Source organism: Anser brachyrhynchus, assembly GCF_964034855.1.
Source record: "Anser brachyrhynchus genome assembly, chromosome: 16".
Lineage (NCBI taxonomy): Eukaryota > Metazoa > Chordata > Aves > Anseriformes > Anatidae > Anser > Anser brachyrhynchus.
The window spans coordinates 828,350-851,724 of NC_137734.1; the positions used below are offsets into that span (position 1 = coordinate 828,350).

A 23,375-nucleotide genomic window follows, 5' to 3' on the forward strand; every position below is an offset into this window, starting at 1 on the left:
CCCGCTCCCGTCCCCGTCCCCGGTCCCCGGTCCCGGTCCCGGCCCCGGTCCCCGATCCGGCCCCGGCTCCCCGCCGGGCTCGGCCATGCCGGGCTGGGGCCGCGTGCTGCGGGCGGCCGGGCGCCTCCGCTCGGTCGCCGCCAGCCCCGGGGCCGCCCGCGGAGCGAGCCGCGGGCCCGGCGAGCGGCCGGGGGGGCGCGGGGCCGCGCTGCCCGCGGGGCCGGACCTGCGGCACTTCCTGAGAGCCGCCGCCGTGCCGCCGCCCGCCGGGGAGCCGCGGCCCGAGCCGGAGCGGGGCGCTGCCGCCGGGCCCGGCACAGGTCGGTGCCGCCGGGCCCTGCCCGGCCCTGCCCTGCCCTGCCCTGCCCGGCCCGGCCCTGCCCTGCCAGCACCGCCGGCCCCGGGCCCTTGCGGCCCTGGCAGCCAGGCCGAGGCCAGCCCGAAGCTCCGGTGGGGCTCTCGGCGGAAGAGCTGCGGGGCTGCGGGCCCTGAGAGCGGCCCCGGCGCGAGGAGGAGGCCAGCTCGGCGGCCGCACGCTCGCTGCTGCGTCCCCGCTCCACGGAGATGCGCAGGGCAGCGGCCTGCGCCGTGCCTCCCGGGACGCCGCGGGTGCCAGCAGCAGCTGGGGCAGAGCTCCCAGGCCGCAGTGCCCGGAGGAGAGGGGCGTTCGTTGCGCCCAGTGCTGGGGCTGAGCAGCGCAGTAGCTTCGGCCTCTCCGCAAGCCACCGTCCAGGCCTCTGGTGCTGGAACGACGTGCTCGGAGGCACTCGGGTTTCCCAGTGCCGCTAGCAGAGCCTGCTTTAATTTTGGCTTGCCTTTTCTGTATAGGCTGGAAGGGAAAGCGCCTTTTCTGTATAGCCTGGAAGGGAAAGCGCCTTTTCTGCGGCTCGCCTGTTGCGGGACTGCAGCTTCCTTCCCGTGGAGGAGATCACAGAAGGAGCTTGTAAATGGGAGATTGGTTCAGGGCAGACATCTGCGTCACCCCCATCTCTGTCTTTGTTGCAGTGTACCTGGAGACCTATGGCTGCCAGATGAACGTCAACGACACAGAGATCGCTTGGGCTATCCTGCAAAAGAACGGCTACACGAGGACAAAGGACGTGGATGAGGTGAGGTGCCTCGGCAGCTCTTCTGTAAAGCAGGCCTGGGAGAGCTTCACACCGCCACCGAGTCCCAGGTTTTATCTTGAGTGCCGTCCCACAGGCTGGTGGGATTTGTGCAGTATGAGTTGTGTGCGGTGAAGGAAACTACTGAACAAGCCTGCTAGAAAGCTGCAGGGTGTTTGTTTTGTTCTGTTTTCCTTTAAACTGCTGGGTTCCCTCTCAGCTGGGGGGGGACTGGACGCAGTGGGATGCTCCTGACTTATCCTCACCTGAGTTTACTTGTGCTGTTTTGTGGAAGGCTCTGCTTGTTTTCTGCTAAGTTTTCTTGCAACTTTGGTCGTTGAAACGCAGAGTGTTTTTAGACAGATCCTTTTTGCTAAGTGAAGTGAGTTTTATAGTCTACTTGTTCAGGTTGTGTGTGCGGTTTTTACAATTTCTCCTTCCTTCTCTGTCATCCTCAATCTAGGCAGATGTGATTCTGCTTGTTACCTGTTCTGTGAGGTAAGGAAACTTTTGTCACTGCTGTTTTTTGGATGGTTTTAAAGGAATTGCAATTTGAAAACTGAGGAGATAAATACATTGTGTAATGAAAACAGCAGGCAGATGTGAAACTGCCCATTTAGCTTAGGCCAGAGCTAGTTGATGTTATGATACATAACGCTAATTGTGCAATTAATTACTGTGGAGTGAGAAAAAGCTCCTTGGTAGTGTGCGCTGTGTCTATATCTCATGGGCAGTGAGAGACTCACACATGTTTGTGCTTGGATGATTTTTGTTTTTTTACTTTTTGACTCTTGTGTTCGGTTGAAGTGCCTTTCTCTTTAGTACAAGGCCTGTACTGCAAAAAATTGGGAAACCGATTTAGGGTATATTTGGGATAAAATGTATAGGGAACTTTGCTTGTTTTTTTCCTGCATGCAGATGTTGAACGTGCACTGTCCCTCGCAAGGTAGCTGATATTTGCTGGCTAAGGCAGACTTTTTCTCTGCAAGAGCTTAGTGTGGGAGTTGTTTCTGAAGTGTTGAGGTTCCTAAGCAAGCAAAATGGCAGCAGATAAGTCAAGACATAATCTACACAGCACAGAAGGCGCTTCCACGTACCATCAGGAGGATGATTCTTGGTTCCCTGTCTTCAGTTCAATTCTCCCCTGAAAGCACTTGAGCTGCTTTGAGCTGCTTTGAGCTGGAGGACTGTCGAAGTGCAGCAATGGGACTAACCCCTGCTTTCCTGCTTCCCAGGGAGAAGGCTGAGCAGGCTATCTGGAATCGCCTGCGGCACCTCAAGGCACTGAAAGCCCGGCGGCACCAGGATCGGCCGCCTCTCCGCATCGGGATTCTAGGTACCTGCTGGGCTGTGCGGCGGTGGGGAGCACGCGCTGTTGTGCCATATCCCATCACGCTGCGTTTCCTCTCCCCTCTGGTGGCATCAGGCCTTTTCCGCGGGGTGAAAGCAGGTAGCGAAGGGGTGCGGCAGGCTGACCGAGGGTGGGCACGTCCTCACAAGGACCCTTCTCCTTTGGTGGCAGGATGCATGGCTGAGAGGCTTAAGGAGGAGATTCTGCACAGGGAGAAGCTAGTCGATATCGTGGCGGGCCCCGACGCGTATCGTGACCTTCCTCGGCTGCTGGCCGTGGCTGAGTCTGGGCAGCAAGCTGCTAACGTCCTGCTGTCGCTGGATGAGACTTACGCAGATATTCTGCCTGTCCAGACTAGCGCAGGTGGCACGACAGCATTTGTGTAAGTACCTTACTTCCTGTGCACGTTTCTGTGGGTTTTGTTTGGAAATACTGCTGTCCAGAACAGACGTGCCAGTGACAGCAGCTACCCGAAACAGGCAGTGCCTGGCCGCACTCACTCCCGGCAGCCCAGAGGCACCAGTTTACTGGACTCTGTTTGCTGTCTCTTTGCTGTGCGACTGGGCCCTGGAGAGACTGCCCTGTGCTCTGGCTGGCTGCAGGCTCCTCTTACTGGCCTTTGAGGATGTTGGTTGTTGGCTGTCTAAGCCTGTTGCTGCATCGAGTGATTCCTGTCCCACTGACGTTTGTGCCTTTCTGAGTTTGTGCCTCTCTCATCCCCTGCCTTCTGCTATGTGCTGTCCCAGGTTACATATAACTCTTCTAATGCTCCGTGCGTTGTAGTTTTTGTGGGGTTTATTTCCATTTGTCTGGATTTGATAATCAGATTCCCAACCAATGAAGTCAGATTCTGCTCAGTGTGGCCATAGCGTACAGAGGGACAGTTGTCACCCTCTGGAGGAGCAGAGTGCGGAAGGATCTGTCATCACTGCCACATTGCAGTGCAAGTCTGCATCCCATAAGTTGCTTTCCGAGTTTCTTGGAAATGTGCGTGGAAAATCAGGAGGTGTCAGGTAGGGGGCAAGTAGAAGCCAGCTCTGATGGGAATGGTGCGTAAGGGAAAGCTGCAAAGCTGCATTCAGAGTTGGTGCTGTGCGTGCTGCAGACAAGTTGGCTGAAGGCAGCAGTGCTGGGCCAGGCCAAAGCAGGGCAGGATGCCACGTGGATGACTCTTCCGGCGAGATCGTATTGTGACCTGTGCTTCACCTCCCGGCAGATCTATCATGCGGGGCTGTGACAACATGTGTAGCTATTGCATTGTGCCCTTCACCCGTGGCCGCGAAAGGAGCCGCCCCATCGCTTCCATTCTGCAGGAAGTGAAGATGCTCTCAGATCAGGTGAGGCAGAGCTCGCTTCCCACCTGTCCCAAATCATGTGCCGGTTCTCAGTGACCGTATTTTCAGTGACACCTCTGACTGATGACACAGCCTCCGCCTCTGGAGACAACGTTGCAGTAGGGCTCCTCCAGTTGCTGTTTGATTTCCATTGCAGTGCTCTGAGACAGACAGGGCAGGGGAGGGTTCCCCCTGGGGACTCTTCCTCAAGTAAAAGCAGAACCATGGCTGCCAGCGCAGCTCCTGTATGGACAAACAGTGCAGTCCTGTATGGTTATGTTTTTTCCTCTCTGTTTCTCTTTGTAGGGGGTGAAAGAAGTGACTCTTTTGGGTCAGAATGTCAACAGCTTTCGAGATATGTCTGAGGTGCAGTTTCAGACAGCTGCTGCCCCTGTCCTCAGTCGTGGCTTTAGCACCGTCTACAAAGCTAAGCCAGGAGGATTGCGTTTTGCGCATCTCCTAGACCAGGTTTCCAGAATTGATCCAGAAATGAGGATCCGTTTCACTTCTCCACACCCCAAGGATTTTCCTGATGAGGCAAGTGTGAAATAAATACCTGGACCTCTGCTTGCAGGCAGGCATCTGTGATCTGCTAGATGCGGGCTGTGCTCCCTTCCCAAAGGGAACCAGAGAGTCACAGAATGGGAACGGCAGCTCCTGGGAAGGGGGATGTGTGTGCTAAAGCTGGCAGGTTTTCAACTTGCTGAATTTTACCTGGGGGAGACTCTTCGCTTTGGCATTCTGGTAGAGTTGAGCTGTCCATGACGTTGTCTCCCGAATGCCCATCACAGGTCCTGCAGCTTATCCAGGAGCGACACAACGTCTGCAAACAGCTTCATCTCCCAGCCCAGAGTGGAAGCACACGAGTCCTGGAGGCCATGCGACGAGGGTGAGTGATGGCCACGGGGAGCCCGATGAGCTGATCCCTGAGTTAGAGTGCTGGTTTCTCCTCACCAACATCTGGGTTTTCTGATCAGCAAATCCACGTGTTGTTCATTGTAGATACACAAGGGAAGCATATTTAGAGCTGGTACATCACGTGCGTGACTCCATTCCAGGTAGGGACTCCCTTTGGGCTGATCTGAGCTCAGCACGGCTGTATCTTACTGTCCTTTCTTGAGTGAAATGTTCCTCTCTTCCTCGAGTGAGTTGTAGGTCTGTGTCTCTGTGACAGGAGTGAGTTTAAGCAGTGATTTCATTGCGGGTTTCTGTGGGGAGACAGAAGAAGATCACCAGCAGACCGTGTCCTTGCTGCGGGAAGTCCGCTACAACGTCGGCTTCCTGTTCGCTTACAGCATGAGACAGGTGAGTGCAAGACCTGACGAAGAAGAGTCTTTGTACATCTGCTGGTTAGACCTGGCTCTGGTCTCAGATTGTCTGGTTGTTGAAAAGCCGCACTTGCTTTGTCTGTTTACAGAAAACCCGGGCCTATCACCGGCTGCAGGACGATGTGCCTGCAGATGTAAAGCAGAGGCGTCTGGAGGAGCTCATTGCTGCCTTTCGAGAGGAGGCTGCAAGAGCGAATGAGGCGATGGTGGGCCAGTCTCAGCTGGTGCTGGTGGAAGGGGTGAGCATGCCTGAAACAGTTGTCGTTCTCCCGTCTTGTGGTACAAGAGACTCTTAGGCTATAGACCACAGTCATCACTTCTGATCTTTCCCCACACAATCCGGAGACTCCAAGACCACGTGCACACACTTAAGTGGTCAGCCTGGTTTTCCAGAGCACTGAGCTGAGCAAAAAGTGGTGCCAAGTAAATTCGTAATCCCTTTGGTTTAGGGCTTTAGCCACTTTGCTTCTAAAATCCTTGGTCCAAATACAAAGGCAGGCATCGGACTGCCATAGCACTTTGTTACATGTCCTGCTTAAGTGTGGAACGTGGACTTTAATACTGACAATAGTGCTCAATTAATTTCTGATACAATGAAACCCAGCAGTGAATCAGAGCTATTGCCATGCAGGTAATGTTCCCTGTCTTCCCTCCAGCCCAGCAAGCGCTCTGCCTCGGAGCTGTGTGGGAGGAACGATGGCAACATCAAAGTGATCTTCCCTGATGCCGAGATAAAGGATGCCGCAGGCTGCAAGGCTCTGGTCAGAGCCCAGCCAGGGGACTATGTTTTGGTGAAGGTGACCTGCCTGTAATTCTTGTTTCCTTAGGCTCTTTTTTCTGCGCAGTGCTGTTTCCTACAAGAGCTGCTGCCCAGAGAGCCTAAAATTAGAATGGATCCTCCTCGGCCTATTTGTTCCTGAGGAATGTTGTGCTGTTTCTTTCAGGTGACCTCTGCCAGTTCTCAGACCTTGAAGGGAGTTCCGCTTTGTCGTACCACCCTTGCCTGCTCTACAGCGTGACACTGTCCAGTGGCAGCAGGGATAACTCAAAAGTAGCACGTTTTCCCCAGGAAGAAACAACAAAGTTTGGACAGGTGGAGATGGGGCAGAAAGAGCGATGTGTTGTATTTTATCTATACATATTAGGCATATCTACATTTTGGGTACAACCTGCCCCCTATAGATCTGTGCAAGTTTGTAGACAAAAGGGATGGAAGCTGTGCATGGATGCGCCAAACCCAAGTGCTGCGTGATCTAGTGTTTTCACCTGCTGTCAGGCTTGGCCCACCCTTGGAGTGCTGCAGGCCTGTCCTCTAACGCAGCCCAGCCTGAGAAATTTATGTCTGCAGGGCAGATCATTCCTCATAGCTCCGCTGAATTTAGGAGCTGCAAAAACTGGGAGAACCTAGAAAACACAACTCTAGTAACTGCTGGAGAATCGCAGGAGAACTGCCAAAGGGATGAACAACTTGAAGAACAAGATTGTTGAGAAGATTGTGATGAATTCTTTCCAAATAATAAATTCCTCAACTGCAAAATGTTTGGAAGGGGGAAGTAAGAACTTGCACTGTGCCTTTGTGATGGAATGTAACACCAAACTGTGGAATATAAAATGTTGTTTAATGAGCATGAGTGGTGGTTAATCTGTTTTATCTGAGGCTGAAGGAATGCAGCCTTGCCCTTGCTCTGGTGTTATTTGATTCTAGGTTTTCCCTGCCTCCAGGTCTAAGGGAATGCACTGGAAGGACATAGCTTCCACATTAGCATTATCTCTCTAGCCTTTGAAATCTTTAGCTACATCATTGTGCTCCTGTCCTGTGGTATGTCCTTCCCTTTTGGTTCACGAGAAGGAAGAAATTGTTGTGCCAATTTAAAAGGCCAATAACTTCATAAGTGCATCTTACAGGTCCTTATGTTTATCAGAGCCTGCAGTTAACTGTGGCTGCATTGTGTCGTATTCCAGCTTGGACTGCTAAATTAAAGCAAGTGTGTGCAACCTACACTTGTAAGCAAACTCTCTTCTGAGACGTGAGACAGAATCACAACTTTTAATATTGATTATCATGCAACTAAAAGAAATTATTGTAAAAGAGTGTCCAGAGAGATTTTGAAGGAGCAGCTGATCAACTCAGTAGAGCAGTCACTGCATGAATTTGCAGAATTTTTAAATAAGCACGTAGGCATTTTGCTAGATAGTCTTCTCTCCTGTTCAGCTCTGTCTGGGATATAATCTCTTTGAAACCAGCATGGTTCACTGAATGTTCATTAGACCTTAGTTTAAGAAACAAAATGTTTTGCTGATTATCTCAGAGTTGATTCTCATGGAAGTGAATCTGCATGGTCAGCACTGGTCAGTGTGGGTTTTGAGGTGGTGACAAATGTGTCATTGTGCTATCCTGCCTCCACATGGGAAAGTGTCTTAGGCCCAAATTCACAAATCAAGTCTTAGACCTCTGCTGTGCGGTGAGTGTAAGCCTTTGACCAGCAGGCTCTTAAGGAAGAGGCAGCAAGAAGCTATTGGGTTCCAAATACCAAAGGAAGGGGCAGGATGTATAAACATCATCCCTCAGCAGTGACGGGTACCGAAGCCAACCTGTGTTTGTTTCACTAAGTGGCCCAGTTTTAACAGCCCTGTAGCATCTCCTTCAGCTCACACTTTCTGGTGCGTCTTGAAACCGTGGCCCAAGCCAGGACCCCGTGAAAAGGGCTGACAAGTGCCTTTCCCTGCTTGTTTTGAGCTGTTCCCCACAAGCACCTATTGCCTAGTGAGAAATGCAGACCTCAGTGTGCCCTCCCCACTCCATCCAGCTTTGAAGCCAGCTGTGGTCTTTTTACAATCATTATTTTAAGAGTGAGAGACTAACGAGGAGGAAAGCTGGGTTTTACATTTTGATGAGAAGGTGATAATGCTCACTGCACAGACTCCCCAAGGAGCCATAGTGCTTACCATTTACCTTGCCTCCTTAGTTTTTATAGGCCTCAGGAATGAAGGCTGAGGCTTTAAGGCACCAAAGCATCCATTAGGAAGCGCTTACAATGACCTTGGAGGCTGTTAGTCATTTGACACTGCCTGAAAGCAGGACTTTTGTTTTTGTTTTCCTCTCAGGGACTAGAGGTGTTATGCAGTTTCTGTATTGCATGTCAGAAGATGTCCTTGCGTTTGGCTGTTGGGAAAGCTGAACTTCTGTCTCATGTCATTCTGCCTCATGCTCATTGTTGTACGTTTCTTTTCCCAGCCTGAACAGGGTCAAGAGTCCTGAACTCCACAGGAATTTAAGTCACCCATGCTGATTTAGACTTGTGCCTTCTCGAATTGGAAGTGTTTTGGTATTTCAGTGTATCTCAGTGATCAAAAAGATTTGATTTGCTGGGATCACACGACTGTAGTTCCAAACCAAAACAGTGGCCTGCCCTGTCGGGGTTTCCAACAGCTCATCCTTTCGCGGGTCCTCAGCAATTGTCCCAGGGTCCCTCTGGACCTTTCTGTGCTTCTGAGGGGCCGGTTGTGCCCCAGGTACAGCTGCAGTTCTTTCTTTGGTTCTGATGAGGCCCTGCAGTCATCAGCTGGCAAACACCTCACGAAGCATTTGGCAGATGAGTTTTTCAAGCACAAACCTGAAGTGCTGGGATGATGTTTGCTTTCAGGTTTCAGCCAAGTAAGATGGGGTTTTGGGTTTCTCCCACTGCCAGAGCTGTCTGTGGTGCCGCATCTTGCCCCGGGATGCCGGCAGGCCGCAATCTGCTCTCACTCTGGATAACGATGAAGCTGAAGGGAAAAATCGATGCTTTCCCCAGCGGCAGCTTGTAGGCAGTTTGCTTTAGGCTAGCTGAAGCGTCCATGCAGCTAAAAGAGTGGCAGGTGACGAGAGGCATTGCCTCCCGGTGACAATCCAAGCAGCCTGCCGGGCCGTGCTGAGGGTGAGGCTTTTCCTTCCCTTCTCGGGGGTCTCCCACCTCTGCTGGCTGCGCGAGCGATGGCCTCGTGGCAGCTCTGCCGAGCCGTGTCCCTGGACCTGCTCCTCCACTGGGCTGCTGCTGGGGGCTGGAGGCCCCGTGGGCCTGCCTTTGCTGGCTTTTCATCACCGCCTCTGGAGCCTGCTTTTTGGGTAGACCCTAGGGATTTAGCGCAACACCAACAATACTTCTGAAGTGTCTTCCATCTCTAAAATCGGCTGTAAACGTAGTTCGCTTGTTTCTTAAACTGCCTGCCATGGGTGCCAGCAGCAGGAGTCCCGTGTGGTCCCGAGCGCAGGGGACAGATGGCTGCTCCGGGACCTCCCAGCGCCGTCTGTCCCTGGCGTCGCAGCGCTGCTGTCAGTCCGTCCGCCCCTCCGGCTGCTCAGCCCACCCGCACCGGGAGCCCCCCGCCTGCTTTCTGCCCGCTGCCGGTCCCTCCCCGCTGCAGGTGCCTTCCTGGCGCTCCTGGAGCTGTGGGCCGCATTTCAATGACGGAGGGGCTGCTGCTGAGTGGCATATCTGATTTTTCAGGGGTCTGTGGATTCGGCGTATCTCACAGGCCTGTCAGAGTACCTGCTATCCTCCGGGGCCTGGGCATCCTGTGGCTTCTCCTCCTCCCTTGTGAGCAATTTATTTCCTTTACTGACAGCTCACTATTGACTTCTCATTCTCGTGAAGATGAGGTGTCCTGTCTCATCAGGTTTAAATTAGTTTTATCTTTAGACTTTCCTATTAATAAGCTCTTGCCATGGTGTCATTACTTGATATCTGTTTTCTGATGTTTTTCATTAATGGCTCAGTATCTTCCACATACATTTTCAGATGTTTTTCCTTCACTCACTGCATTATTTAGCCGTCAGGCATGGCTAAGAGATGTGCGTGGAGCAGCCCCATGCCCGCCAGCCCGATGTGTGCGGAGGGGAGGGCTGGAGGTGAAGCGGGATGGCCACGGGCTCCCTCGCTCTTGCTCTCGCTGCATCCCTTTGATCCCGGGCTGAGCTGTGCCATGGTGGTTGCTCTCAAGAACGTCGATCAATAGGGTAATTAAAATGCCTCCTGTGAGGCCTGATGGTGCAATTCATTTGGACAACCGTATTGGACTCTCTCTACCCCCTTTGGTCCCTGCAACCAAGCCCTGCATGGAGCCAGGGAGATGCCCAGCGGCTCTCACAGATGGGGCTGCAGAAGTACCAGGCTCCCCTGCAGTAAACACGCTGCTGGCATGGGCTGTGTCAAGCAGGTCTGGAACACTCACAAGCTTTTGGAAAGCTGGTTTGGAAAGGAAGTGTTGTGTGCATGTGTGATTTGAGGTCTTGTTTTGCAGCTGAGGGGTCAGGACCTGGAGCGTGGACTCACAGCTCGGGGGTCTGGGGAAAGCTGGAGCAGCCGCTAAGTGCAGGAGCACAGACTGAGCCGCGTAGCTGCTGGAGGGAAAAATACTGCCTCGTGCCCCTTGATTCCAGCACAGGGACTAACAGCAATTTGATGTTTTACCTGGAAAACTTGCGAGAGCAAACAATTAAGTGGGATTCAACACAGCATTTTGCCTAAAATGTCAACACAGCAGTGGGGCGTTTTGAAACACAAAGAGCATTGACAAACATTTCCTGTGCTGGAGACACTGCAGCTTCTTCTCCACAGTGCAAACGTCACTGGGAAATGGGGAAATCTAGGAACTTCTTTGCACTGGGGAAAAGAAAAAAGTGCAGTGAAAGTACAACATTGCAGATGATCGTTTAACTGAAACAAGGTCAGCTGCTTGCCTGCAGAGGGGAAATCACAGCACGGCCAAAGCTATTGCCATCTTCCTCTGGCAGCAGCCGCTCTTGGTCTGAGAACTGTGCAAAGAATGACTGCACGTGGTGCTGTATTACAGCTATGTGCCGGCTGCAGGGAGGCTCTGCGGTGTGCCTGACAGGTTCCCTTCCCTGCTAGCAAGACTTCCTCTGGAAAACTGGAAGTGAAGGGGAATTCTTTCACATTATTCCAAGGCCGTGTGTGAGCAGGGACCCAAACCACCTCACTGCAGCCAGGCTGGCAGGAGCTGCTCCTGCAGAGACTGCCCAGGGCTGCAACATCTTCCAGCGCCTTGGCCTACTGGGATGCTCTCATTGTGCCTTCGGTGGAGCCAAAGATAAATCCTGTCCTTGTGTGAGGACATGGGAGCACACCCATGAAGCAGCTGCGGCACTCTGGAGCACCGTCTGCTGGAGTGCACAGCTCCGGGACAGGCGCTTGTGTCCGGCACGGCTCTGCCCCGCTGCGCTGCTCCGCGGCCGCTGCAGCCGCTTGTGCTGCCCCGTCAGCAGCCGCCCTGTCCCCATGGGGCTCGGCCAAAGCGGCTGCTGCACCCGGAGTGTGTAGCCAGGTGGGTGCTTTGCCAAGGCAGTTCCAAGAGGATTTTGTGTTTCCAAAAGAGCGCAGAGGAAAGGAAGTTGGGGCAGCCTTGGACAGCGGCTCCCAGCAGAGCTGGGGAGGGGGCATGTCTCTGCTCAGCCCCGCACCGACACACTGCACAGAGGCCACAGCACACAGTGCCCTGGGGGTGTCAGAAAGCATCTCCTTCGTGCTTGCTGGTGCATCCAGGCGACCGTTCACAGCTTTCATACCCAGGCTGTATCCGTGTAGGTCACGGCAGGGGCTGCCTGCATGCGTGGCTGCTACCAGCCCTGAGAGTGGCACTAACGAGCACCTGAATTAATGACAACTTTGTACTTACATCAGGCAGCTGGACACCTGCAAGGACTTTTCTCCTCCTTTCGCCTGATTAAAGTTTGATGGAAATTGAAACAGAAAAGTTACTGTTGTCTGCCTAGATTGCTGTAAGCGACGGCTGAGCTTTCCCTGAGCATCCCCTCACCTGCCGAAGCCCACAGACCACAGCGCCTGGTCTGTAGCCTCCTTAAGAACAGCAACATCCATACCTGGGTTTCATTCCCAGGTCCCACGGGCAAGGTGCAAGGCAGGTCGGGGCAGGACACCAGGCTGGGCCAGGCGCCGCAGGGAAAGCCCTGCTTCCCTGCTTGCAGTCCTCACGTTAATGAGGAGGAGAAGGGTGCCTGGTTCCTTGACAGGAACCCCTGGCATGAAAACAAACTGATGCACAGTGGCATTTCTAATAAAGATATCAGGGTGCTTCAGGGACACTCAAGTTCGGTGTTATGTCTGCTATCTGCAAAGTCAGGTCACAAAGGAGAATTAGCTTGCCCAACCCCTGCTGTTGACTTGCATGTAAAAATTACACAGCAAACTAGTACCAAGTGCAGAATCTGTAATTTGCAGCAGCGCCTACAGCACTGTTTTTAGGCTGATTAATATTCAGCGCACTGCTGTGAAAATGAAAAGCCAGACAGAATTGTCCTCCTCCCCTTTCTGCATCCATGAAGATGCCAAGGGTAATGGCTGAAGCAAGGAAACAAAAACAAGATTCACTTTCGGTCAAGCTGATGCAGGTTTTTTTGGGCTACAACAAAGCATTCCATTCTCTTCAGGTTATTTAGCCTCATCTTTTAACCTGTTTCTTTCTTTCTTTTTCTTTCCTTCCGTTATTTAATTTCAGGATGTTTAAAAAAGAATAGCAAAAGATTTTCTTTGAAGCTACCAGAACAAAACATTAGGCATTTCCAGAAACAGTTTCTCTTTTAAAAAAGGGAATTTTTCTGACATTATTAAAAACACTTTCCCATGACTATTTGATCAGAGCTCCATTTGAAAAGCCCTTGTACCGATTGTGGGAAAACTGTCCCCGTGCGGAGCTCGGAAGGAAGCACGGCACAGCTCGGCACAGCACTGCCCACGGAAGCAGGGGGGTGTCCAGGGCTTGGACAACGCAGGAAGCTCCCGGAGCTGGTGGCACCTCAGGAGGGACGGGGGGGGCTCAGTCATGGAGGTGGCACCCACTGAATGGAACGAGTACAGCTTGGTGTCCCCGAACATGAGATCCAAGTTACTCGCCACCTGGGGTGCCCCCAGCGCCCCCGCACCCTGAGCCTTTTCAGTCTCTGGGTGCACACAGTGGGGGCCTGCAGGCTCCCCTCCCCACGCCAGCTCCTCTCTTTGGAGCCCCCTGCTCTGCCCTGGCTGTGGGCGAGGGCTTTGCCTGTCTCCCTGCCACGGCCCTCCCCTCGCCTTGCTCGGTGGGAGAGCCCCCCCGGCACCCAGACCTGGCTGGCTGCGGTGGGACTGGGTGCTCTTGTGCAACGACACCAGCCTGCGAACCAGGAAAGCGGAGACACAATAGAAGCTGAGGCCACCGTTTGCCTTCAGTGTTTTGGCTCTGCAGGTCTGTGCGCCAAAGTGAACCTTCACCCATAGCCCCAGACCTCGTGTCTCTCTGCTGTGTCAACAGGAGCCGGAGGGAGGCTGGGTGGCACGCTGTCAAAGCAAAGCCTGCAAACGCAGACACACATCCGAGGTGCTGCTGGACAAGAAGAGCTGGCATGGTCTGAGCCGAGCTCCGGCCAGACACGGCCAGCCCCGAGGACTCTGGATGCACCGGCCAGTGGCAGGGACGTGGCAGCAGCACTGCTCCAGCAGCAGCTGCAAATGGCAGTGTCATCTGCAGCGTGTTACCTGCAGCGTATCATCTGCAGCATGTCATCTGTGGCACGGACCAGCTGTGGTGGTGAGATGAAGCCTCCCCGTCCCTCCATCGCCGCTGCTCGGGGCCGGCAGGGCAGTTCCACACAAAGCCACCCTCCTGCCCCTGCAGCGGGGTTGCAGCTGCAGCTCCAGGTGCCCGCCCAGCCCCGGCCCCAGCCCCGGCCCCGTGCAGCTCGCAGGGCCCCCGCAGCCCTCACCCTGCCCCTGCAGCAGCAGGGAGAGCAGCAGCCTGGGCTGTGCCAGGCCACCTGGACGGATTTGCTTTTTGGCATTTTCTTTCTAGGATTATGGAGGAGATCTTTACACCTGCCTTTGAAATTATTCACAGGCGGTGAGCTTGAATTGAGAACTGGCAGTTTCTTTCATCCTGTTCCTCCTGTTTCCTTAGGACTGGAAGCCAAATGTACCTGGCGAGGCATTGCGTATTGGGTAATTTGGCAGTGAGATCTGTCTCTCCCTTGCACCACCGAGCTCTGCAGCCTCCTCACGGGGCTGTCAAGGGGCAGCCAGCCGCACGGGCTCATCCTTCTGCTGGACGCACACATCACTGGCACGAAGTGCAAGCCCCCAGCACGTCAGCATTTACTGCGGCAGGCCCTCTCAGGGGAAGGACACCTGCTCGTCATGCATCCGTACCAGCGCCTCTGTGCTCGCTGGGTGCAGGATGCGTCCCGCCAGCACCCTGGGACAGTGCCGATGCCCGGAGCTGCAGAACGCTGCTAGCAGCAGGCACGCTGGCCGATGAAAGGCCGAACGCAACTGCCAGGAGAGAAGCTGGTGACATCCTCTGGCACCAGGCGCATCGGGGCAGGGGCCCGCTGGCGGTGCAGCAGCCCCACGAAGCCTTTTGGCACAGCGAGCATCCAGGAAACCGCCTCGGCCACAGGGAGCCCCTCCCGAGCCCCCGCACTCTGCGGCCACACGCCTGGGGGGTCCCGGGGGTCCCAGCCCCGACCCTGTCAGCGAGCGAGGAACGCGTTTGTTCGTGTCAAAACAGCCGCCGGATCGCTGGGAACAAGCGGGGAGCAGGAAAAGGGAATAAAAGAACCAGCAGCTCAGGGACAAGGGCAGAATAAATCTGCATAAATACAAATGAGGGGAATATTTATTCCTCTCATTGACCACATTTCTGCAGCTACTTTAAATTGCGAGGGAGGCATGACCTGCAGCGCTGGGCAGGGGTTAGGCCCAGCTCTGGGGCTGCAGCTCGTCGTGGCTCCCCGCCTTTCCAGCAGACTTGCCTATTAAATATTCTTTGCAGGCAAGTTACTCCTGTAGCTGATAGGGGAGATAAATAGCAAAACCCTTGCAAATGCAAAACTCCTTTGGCAGTTTGGAAAGAAACCAAATCACGTGCTGAATGCAGATGAAGAAAAGTCCTTTTTATTGCGAGGAGTAACAGAAGGGATGTGGATCGGCCTCACCCACAATGCAGCACATCCAAACCCACTTGGAGATTACAAGACAGGATAGCATGTACTCTGATCAGTTCAAAGCGTAACTGTGAACAAATCAGCTACGTACATATTTAGATTAGATTGTAGGCCTTTCTTCCTACTTTTTAACAATATGAAATCACTGGAAACAGAAAAATTTCCTTTTCAAGTGGTCAACTAATCACAAAGCAGGAGGAGAGCAAAGACAAAGACTTTACATTTCATCAGCGTTTGTCCCTTTTCTTTCTTTCCTTTCTGTGGATTTGGTGCACGTGGTGCACGCTCACAACATTCACGTGGGGCCAGTGCCTGTGGAAGGACTCGCCGCCAGCTGCCGGCTGCCTCGGTCACGCACTGGAGACCTGTCCCCGTGCCATGGCTATCACCGGCCCTGAACCCAGCCCCAGTTGCCTGGGGAGGACTTGTGGATCAGGCCACTGTCTGTCGGTGAACGTACGGCCACGACAGCCAGGAGAGCACACGGGCAAGACCTGCAGCTCCTGCCGCTGGCACTGCGGCAGCACTGCAGTTGGCACGGCTCAGCCTGGCAGAGCCACCAAATCCTGGTGAGGCTGAAATGTAAGGTAGAAGAAATAGCGTATTTTCTTGGTTGTATTGCTCCCGTTTTCATGTCTGTTCTCTGTGCATCGTATCATCCTCCTCCCTTCGCTCCTCCTTCTCCTCCTCCCGGTGCAGCGGTGGGAATGGGCCGGGGGGCACCTGGGGGATGCTGGAGCTGAGGCAGCGCAGGGGCAGTGCGGGAGCAGCTCAGCTCGGTGCAGCAGCCGCTGTTGCCTCCCAGCAATGGCACCAGGCTCACCCCGTCGGGCTCACCTTGCCTAGCACCAGCGCCAGCACCAGCACCAGCACCAGCATGCCCAGCTCTGAGCCCCGTCCCCAGTGAGCAAATCCTTACCTGAGGCACTGCTGGCCCTGTGCCTACTGCGTGCTCCTGGCATCGATGCCTGCAACTGGGAGAGACGGAGCCACGTGAGAGCCCCCGGCCCAGCCGAGCCCCGCAGTCCTGTCCTGGGGCCCTGCTGTGCACCGCCTGTGCCGGGGAGCCCTGGCGTTATGGGCAGAGATGATTTAGTGCCCTGAGGAATTCACCTCTGGGGAAGCTGGGATGGCTTCCAACTCTTTCTTCCCTCTTCTATATATTAACTTCGCATGCATATGAAGCTTAAAGCTCTTACAATCACCTCTGCAAATATTAATTAATCCTCACAGCATCCTGAGAACCATTATTCACTCCTACTAAGTAAATATTTTTAAATCCTTTTATGAGAGGTGAAGTGAGTTTTCCAGGGCCGTACAGAGCATGAGCAGGAGCACACAGACCTCGTTTTACGGTGCGACCCCATCCGCCCGTAGCCGCAGGACCTGCTCCTGGCTGTACCTGTGCCAGGACCACGTCCTCATCCCACCCGCTGCCCCCACTGCCACCCCGCTCCTGGCACCCTGCGGAGCCCAGGGCTGCCCCTGGGGCTGCACTTACTCTGCAGGAGCCAGTCGATGAAGACAGCTGGAAAGGGGTAATTCTGCAAAAAAAGAAGGAGACGTTAACGGGTGTGAATGCAGGCGCTGCGGCTGTGGGAAGGCAGGAAGGTGAGGAAAGGCGAGGGATGGGTCGGGGCCAGACCCGGCAGAGCATGTGGGCAGGGCAGGTCCCATTGCTCTATTATCGGTGGGGACACGGCCACGGGAGGAGACAAGGGCATGGGAGAAGGCTGGGGAGCGCGGGAGCCTCCATCTAGAACCATCCCTAAAGCCAGGTCCCAGGGCTACACCCGGCGCTGGCAGCACCTGCAAGTCCAGCTCCGCAGAATGCTCCAGGGTCACCGGGAAACTGGAGAGAGCAGACTGGATTTTCCCAAGGAGTCCAAAAAAGACAATGCCTGTGGAGAGAGAGGGAAGGAGAAGGAGAGGCAGAGGCCGCCAGGCTCGCAGGGCTGCCTGCAGAGCCCTGTCCTGCCCAGAGCCCCCAGGGCTGGGGCAGTGCCTGGGAAATGCAGTCCCTGCCCCCAAGGTGTTCCCAATTCTCATCTTTCCTGTGGGTCTCAAACCCCCTGGGTTCACAGGTGGTGAAAGCCGTTGTTCTGGAGTTATCTGGTGTATGAAATGCTTTGGTGACATCGTGAAAACTTTCCGTGGAGTGAAGCAGCAACTGCGCCTGTGCCTGGCTCGAGGCGAGCAGAGCTGGGGAGGGACAGACACGGCTCTGGGGGCCACGCGCCGGGGCTGCCTCGCTGCAGCAGTCCGGGTCTGGTCCTAATTATAAACCCCACAGTAAGGACAGCAGGGTCCGTGCGTGGCGCTCTCGCCACGGCGGGCAGCGGGAGCAGAGCCACGGCCGGGACCCCAACACACTGCTGGGTGGGGGGGGACCAGAGCTGCCCCTGCCACGAGCAGAGCGGCTCCTTCCCCATGTCCCCTGCTCTGCTGAGGGCATCCTCTGCCGGCAGAAACACCAGTCACAGAAAAGCCATGTGTTGCTATAAAAATGATATAGAAAAGTTCGCAACTTACGGTTGAGAAATTGTAGTTTGATATTGATGATGCTGAACCAAATATTCACTAATGGGCAAAACTGCAATGGTAATAAGTGGAACAACCTTGGTGAGAATATCGTAGTTGTAGCAACTCGTTTCACTAACATCTTTTGAGTCTCACAGACTTTAAATCAAGATGGAGCAATCAGCTCCTAGAGCATAGTTTCCTCCACGGAAAAAGAGCAATATAAATTGTTCAGACTACTTCTCAAAACAGCACAGCTTCTATTTAACAGAATAAAAGATTTTCTAACAAGCACCTTTTTTCTAAGTGAGGCTGTCGCTTCTGTTTACCGTACCTTCTCTGTACGAAAAGGCATTTCACAAAGCAATTGGTTACAAATTATCCCGTAACATTGCATGATGGAATTTGAATTGCTTCTAACAAATAAATCCTGACTGTAAGAAAGATCAAGGAAGTTTGCAGAATTCAGTTATAGAGCGTGGGTGTGTGTCTGTACATGCACACACATATGGATACGGATATGTAAATCTGCTGCACGGTTGTGGGAAGAACACTGATTTCAGCCAAACCTTTTTACATGGCAGAATTTCTTGCACTCACCAGTGCAGGTAGGAGAGACCGAAGAGAAGAGTTCAGCAAACCGCTCACCAAATTGGTGAAGAGGCTGGAAGGGGAAAAAGGCAGGAATTACCAAGGAGGCTGACAAAACCCAGGTCTCAGAATCAAGACAAATCTGAAGCACAACGCTGGGTTGCGATGCTGTGAGCACCGAAGATGAACACGCATTCTCTTCTCTTCTCTCTGATGTTAAAAGATGCTGCAAGCCCACAGCTCCCCCAGGCTTTAGCAGGAATTATAGGTGCTCAGGACTTTTAGTATCTGCTTAGCGAAATCTGATTGTTAACGGTAAATCTGTGCCCAGATTTGAGACTGAAATTTTGCCCCACTGCAAACATGCAAAGAGCTGACCCATGGCTAGTCCTGCACATTATTTTAACCATTTCCAGATGTACATACCAACTTCCCATTCCTTTACAGGGTTCTCAAAAAATGGCTTTTATATGAGAAAAATCCCACAGCTTCCTGATGGCTGGACAACGGAGCTTCCTTTTAGTCTGCATGTTGCCACTGAGGCTTTCCTGGTGCTAACCTTCCCTCTGCAGTGCTGGGGGTCTGCAGCCCGGGGATCAGAGCCCAGCTGGGCAGCTCGGGGGCTGAGCCCCGAGAGGTGAGGGAGGGAGAAACCTGCCCAGGGGCAAAATGCACGTCTGTGCTGAGGGCCGTGGCCAAGCCCCACGTAAGGCCAGGTTGGACTCGGCTCCTGCGTGCTGTGGCTCTGTCCTTGCAAACCACCACAGGACTTCCGAATGAGAAGCTGCACAGCATGTCAAATTAGCATGGGGCTGGTGAATATTTCCCCCACTCACCCCTTTCGCAGGTTGACTTTAATGCCACCGTACAGGTTGCTGCAATCCTTAATAACTAACTTGAGGTCACCAGGGGTGTCTTGTGTCAATGCAATGTGGGACGTGATGTTCGTTTCCACCGAAGATCCGCTCAGAAAGAGAAATATTCTGAAAAGTAAGGAAATAACTGTTGTGGCTTGGAGGGCTATGGAGAAGATGAAAGCACAGAAAAGCAGTCTCTGTGGCTGAGACGCAAGCTGGGGCTCGGCTGTGACTGTTTTCATCTCAGGACTTTCATCAGGCTCCTGTTCGGGTTAGCAGGTCATCGAGCCCCTGAGTGCTAACAGGCACAGGGGGGCTCCAGGGCAGCTCGGACTTCAGAGGAAGGAAGGACTCATCTACATGAAAGAGCATGAAGCCTTCTTGGCACTTTGCTTCCAACACCTTGTTCACAGCAGGATCACCACCTCTGCCAGCATCTTGGGGTTGAGATCTGGGCCTTGGTGAAGTCAAGAGCTTCTCTTAAGGAGAACAGGATTTCTAAAATGCATTGCAAATGCATATTCACAGCAGCTCCAGAGCCGCTTGCAGTGCACAAGCTCCCCTAAGAACCAAACGTTTGCGGATGCTTCTCCAGCCCCCTGAACTGCCCCAGCTCCCCCAGCCCCCTGGGACCCCATAAACCCGTTGTGCTTTGCTCGCCCACCAGCCCTGCTCACCCTGGCAAGCTGAACGTCAGCTTCGAGTACAGGTTCAGCACCAGCTCACCCCCAGGAAGGACCTTCCATGATGCTCGGGCTTTGTCCAGGCTCAGCACCTTCAACCTGGGGGTTGAAACCAAAGCCAACCCGAGCTGAGATGGGAGCAAGCCAGGCTGTTTCGAGCCAAGCTTGCTGCACAGCAGATGGCAGGAGCAAGCCCTACAGTCTCTTCTGCGACCCATTGGACTTGCTACCTACATGGATAGCCCTGGTTAAAAGGTGTAGGTGGGGAAGGGCCAACCCCTGCTCCAAGAGGAGAGACCTTCAAAGCAGGACCAGGTTGCTCAGGGCTGCGTCCATCTGAGTCCTGGCCACCTCCGAGGACAGAGATGCCCTCACCTCTCGGGGTGCCCATTGCAGTCACATCACCCTCATGGGAAAGACTTTTCCTGGACCTGTGTCTGGTTGGAATTTCCCCTCATGTGGGCTGCAGGCCAGGTACTGGTGGTCTGTGTAACAGGAAGGATCTGGTCCTGCCCTGGAGCACCTCTTTAGGGGAACCCCCACCTCTGGGCATTACTTGTTAGAAAAATGCCAATTAAGTATCTGCTATTTTTTTTTTTTTTTTACTATTGCTATTTTTTACTACTAAAGCTTAGTTTTAAAATACCAGGCTCTTACAAGCTGTCACCATGTCAGGGAAACTGGTGGAAGGGCCACAGATCTGTAGTGAGCACCACCGCCGTGCTTCTGCTCTGACTTACCAGGAAAAGTGTTGTGTCGACTTGTCAGGGACTACAGCACCCAGCGGTCCTCCTTCACCCAGCAGTCCTCCAAGTCCTCCTTCACCCAGCAGTCCTCCAACTCCTCCTTGGCCCAGCAGTCCTCCTTCACCCAAAAGACCGTCGAGACCAAGTAGACTTCCATTGCCTACGAGACCTCCTTTTCCAAGCAGCCCCGTGCCAAGCAGACCTTTCTCTCCGAGAAGGCCTTTATTGCCGAGGAGGCCGGTGCCGAGGAGCCCTTCCCCACCAAGGAGGCCTGTGCCGAGGACACCAGCATTCTTGGATTCATTTTCAGTGCCAAGGAGACCTTGACTTCCTTCACTACTCGGACTTTTCCTGCCGAGAAGGCCCGTACCAAGCAGCCCACCTTCACCGAGAAGGCCAGTGCCAAGAAGCCCACCTTTTTTGCTGATCAGACCTTCACCGCCGAGAATATTGGTACCGAGCAGACCTCCTGCAACAAGTGAGTCCCAGTTATTAATCTTCCTTGTTCAGAATATCATTTTTGCCAGCAAAAGGGTCACCCTGCGCATCTTGACTGCTAAACAAAAATGCTTCATCACACCACATCCCCCGTCCCCGCCAGGCTTCGTGCCAGCTGGGACTGCCTGGCTGCTGCCCGCATTTCATCCTGACAGACTGAGCAAGCTGGCAGGTCATTCCCTTTTAGCTAAGACTTTTAAAAACCAGCCCAAATCCCTCTGTGGTGCCTCCTCCTCCAGGGTGAGTCCCTGTTGGGGACGTCTGTGCCCAGGTGGGGGCCAGGTTGGCAGTGCCGGAGAGTGCGGGCAACTGGAGTGTGGGAACGCGCCGGCACCGAGGGGACCCAGCGGGGAAACCTCTGAGCTCACCGTCTGTGGGCTGTGCTGGGCCAGACCCCAAGATGCCTCCCAGGTTGAGAAGGCCCTGGGAGGGGGGCAGGAGGCTCCCGAGAACGGTGAGACACCAGAGGGGCAGCATCTCCGTCCCAGTACCTGCCAAGAAACCCACATCAGCCCAGGCAGCGGGACGCGGTGGCCCTGGGCCCCCGCCACTCCCTGTCCTCCCCGTGAGTCACCCTGGGCAAGGGCTTCCCCCCTACCCTGGGACCCCTCCCCAGCACCGGGAACCATCCCCGGCCCCCACACCCCCATCCCACCTCCCTCACTGTCACATTTTGTCCGAAGCAGGGAGCTGCCTTGCTCCAGGGCAGTTCCCATCCCCACACCCTGGTGCAGAGCTTCTGCCTGGCATCGCAGGGAGGCTGCGGGGAGGAAAATGGCATTTTGGAGAGAGCGGGAGGAAGGAGAAGAGGCAGGAGGACCTTGTAGAGAGAGAGATGGATTGCTTCAAGCTGCTCAGAAACGGCCCTGAAATAAGAACAGATAAAAGGGCACAGCCAGATAAAAAATGGTGTGTCAAAGCCACGTCCTTCTCCACCTTGTGAAGAACACCTTGCATTATGAAAGCTCAAAGCACAGCCAAAATCAGATTCACTTCCCCGTGGTCAGGTTGTTTGTTTTTCTCATTTTGCTTCAGTCAAGCCTATGAAGAGAGCCCATTTTTCTGTGTTTGAGCTGCCTCTAGTGAAAAGAGATCACCCTTTTGGATCTCATGTTCCTACACCACTTGGTCTTCTTGGGGTTGCGACCAGAACTGTGACATGCTGGTTTATGCCAATAAACGTGTTTGCAAAGAAGGGAAAAAGGCAATCGCCGAGCCATTTCTATAGATCTCAAGTCCAACAAAACATACATACGCCTGCACAGCCCATGGCGTGGGCCCAGCCAGCCTGGCATTGTCTCCTTTGTGAAAGACAAAGTACAATCTGCATATTGCAGAGCTTCAGCACTAAGAAATAATGTTATTTAGGTCATTCTGAACAACTTAGCTGTTCCAGATACTTTTAAAAAAAAAAATCCCTCTATGACAGTTCTTGGCACAATTAAATTAGACTTTAATTCACTAGACTGTCTTTTACATTTTCCCTTTGATCAGCACGTAATGATGCACAGCTCCTGTAGCTGTGATTATTGAACAGAAGAGAAAGATAGAGGCTTGAGCAGCTTCGATTGAGAATTGTGTCAAATAAAATCAGTGGGATTTGTTGGAGGGTCTCTGCAAGACGTGCATAGCATTGTAAGAGGATGCCAAAATGGGTTTCAGGTCTTTTAAAAGAGCTCTTAGAGAGAATATGTGACAAAGCAGACAAATATCTATGCAGGTATTAACTATATCCAACTAGTCAGTACACTTCCTTGGTCACTCACATTTAAATGAGCTGAGCATCTTGTACATGCAAAATGTATGCATGGCTTTGCAGATAAGTGCTTATTTCATACCAGCTGAGATTAGATCTGATAAGCTGAAAATTGTTCTGAATTCTGGTCAACAAGAACAATTAAAGGAGTCCTAGTCATTTCTTCTAGCTCAGTCATTATAATAGACTTAACAACAACAAAAATAAATGTGGAATTTGACAAGCAAGAGCTCTGCTGGCTTTAAAAATTAATTTTCATAAATGATTAAATGCTGCTACAGAAATCAAAGGAAAACATCATTAAAATTCTTGCTTTTTCAAGCCGAGTTACACTTTGCTGTAGGTCGCCTAATGGGAACAGGAGTTCTGTGGCTACGGTACCTTTATGCCTCTTACCTGGAGCCCTTTGAAGTTGCTGTGCAGCTGCCTACAGCCTCTTATCTGCTGCTGATAGGGAGCAGCTCTTATATACCCAGCAGAGTGCAGGAACAAGGAAAGTACAGGGAAGGATGAAATAGGAATAATTTCCCCGTGTGGGCTCGGAAGTGCGAGCCCTGTGCCAGCCTGACTAGCAACGGACCGAGGTGCAGGAGTGCTGGCCAAGCCAGGGGGCA

General features: G+C 53.3%; 2 protein-coding genes across 4 annotated transcripts; one reads left to right on the forward strand and one right to left on the reverse strand.

The window, feature by feature from the left end:
* The first annotated feature begins 70 nt into the window (after positions 1–70).
* CDK5RAP1 (CDK5RAP1 mitochondrial tRNA methylthiotransferase) lies at positions 71–6,745 on the forward strand. The gene is made up of 13 exons (XM_080558657.1): positions 71–320; positions 1,006–1,109; positions 1,570–1,604; positions 2,342–2,442; positions 2,629–2,839; positions 3,674–3,794; positions 4,098–4,328; positions 4,583–4,680; positions 4,794–4,849; positions 4,966–5,096; positions 5,209–5,358; positions 5,776–5,916; positions 6,064–6,745. Exons 1-13 carry the CDS (start codon positions 86–88, stop codon positions 6,136–6,138), a joined length of 1,689 nt encoding a protein of 562 aa, XP_080414783.1. The 5' UTR covers positions 71–85; the 3' UTR covers positions 6,139–6,745.
* An 8,293-nt stretch (positions 6,746–15,038) lies between these two features.
* On the reverse strand, positions 15,039–23,255 carry LOC308179066 (uncharacterized protein). 3 transcript variants are annotated; one of them, XM_080558664.1, is made up of 12 exons: positions 23,158–23,255; positions 21,374–21,496; positions 20,923–20,976; positions 20,502–20,778; positions 19,756–19,860; positions 19,058–19,204; positions 18,231–18,294; positions 17,643–17,703; positions 16,920–17,011; positions 16,612–16,654; positions 16,030–16,084; positions 15,039–15,833 (listed from the first exon to the last, which is right to left on the reverse strand). In XM_080558664.1, exons 2-11 carry the CDS (start codon positions 21,480–21,482, stop codon positions 16,053–16,055), a joined length of 984 nt encoding a protein of 327 aa, XP_080414790.1. In that variant the 5' UTR covers positions 21,483–21,496; positions 23,158–23,255; the 3' UTR covers positions 15,039–15,833; positions 16,030–16,052. The 3 variants fall into 3 exon arrangements, with proteins under 3 accessions (XP_080414790.1, XP_080414789.1, XP_080414788.1); XM_080558663.1 differs by adding an exon at positions 21,826–21,871 and having other exon boundaries at positions 20,502–20,976; positions 23,158–23,200; XM_080558662.1 differs by having other exon boundaries at positions 20,502–20,976; positions 23,158–23,252.
* Between the last annotated feature and the right edge of the window lie 120 nt (positions 23,256–23,375).

Excerpts from the sequence above, each read along its gene's own strand:
- CDK5RAP1 (XM_080558657.1), top strand. The coding sequence starts at position 86 with ATGCCGGGCTGGGGCCGCGTGCTGCGGGCGGCCGGGCGCCTCCGCTCG. Across the intron at positions 1,110-1,569 it reads GGACAAAGGACGTGGATGAG|GCAGATGTGATTCTGCTTGT; the intron begins GTGAGGTGCCTC and ends TCCTCAATCTAG. Across the intron at positions 4,850-4,965 it reads CGTGCGTGACTCCATTCCAG|GAGTGAGTTTAAGCAGTGAT; the intron begins GTAGGGACTCCC and ends TCTCTGTGACAG.
- LOC308179066 (XM_080558662.1), bottom strand. The coding sequence starts at position 21,482 with ATGCTGCCCCTCTGGTGTCTCACCGTTCTCGGGAGCCTCCTGCCCCCC. Across the intron at positions 16,655-16,919 it reads CTGCGGAGCTGGACTTGCAG|AATTACCCCTTTCCAGCTGT; the intron begins GTGCTGCCAGCG and ends CTTTTTTTGCAG. Across the intron at positions 16,085-16,611 it reads CATCGACTGGCTCCTGCAGA|TTGCAGGCATCGATGCCAGG; the intron begins GTAAGTGCAGCC and ends CGTCTCTCCCAG.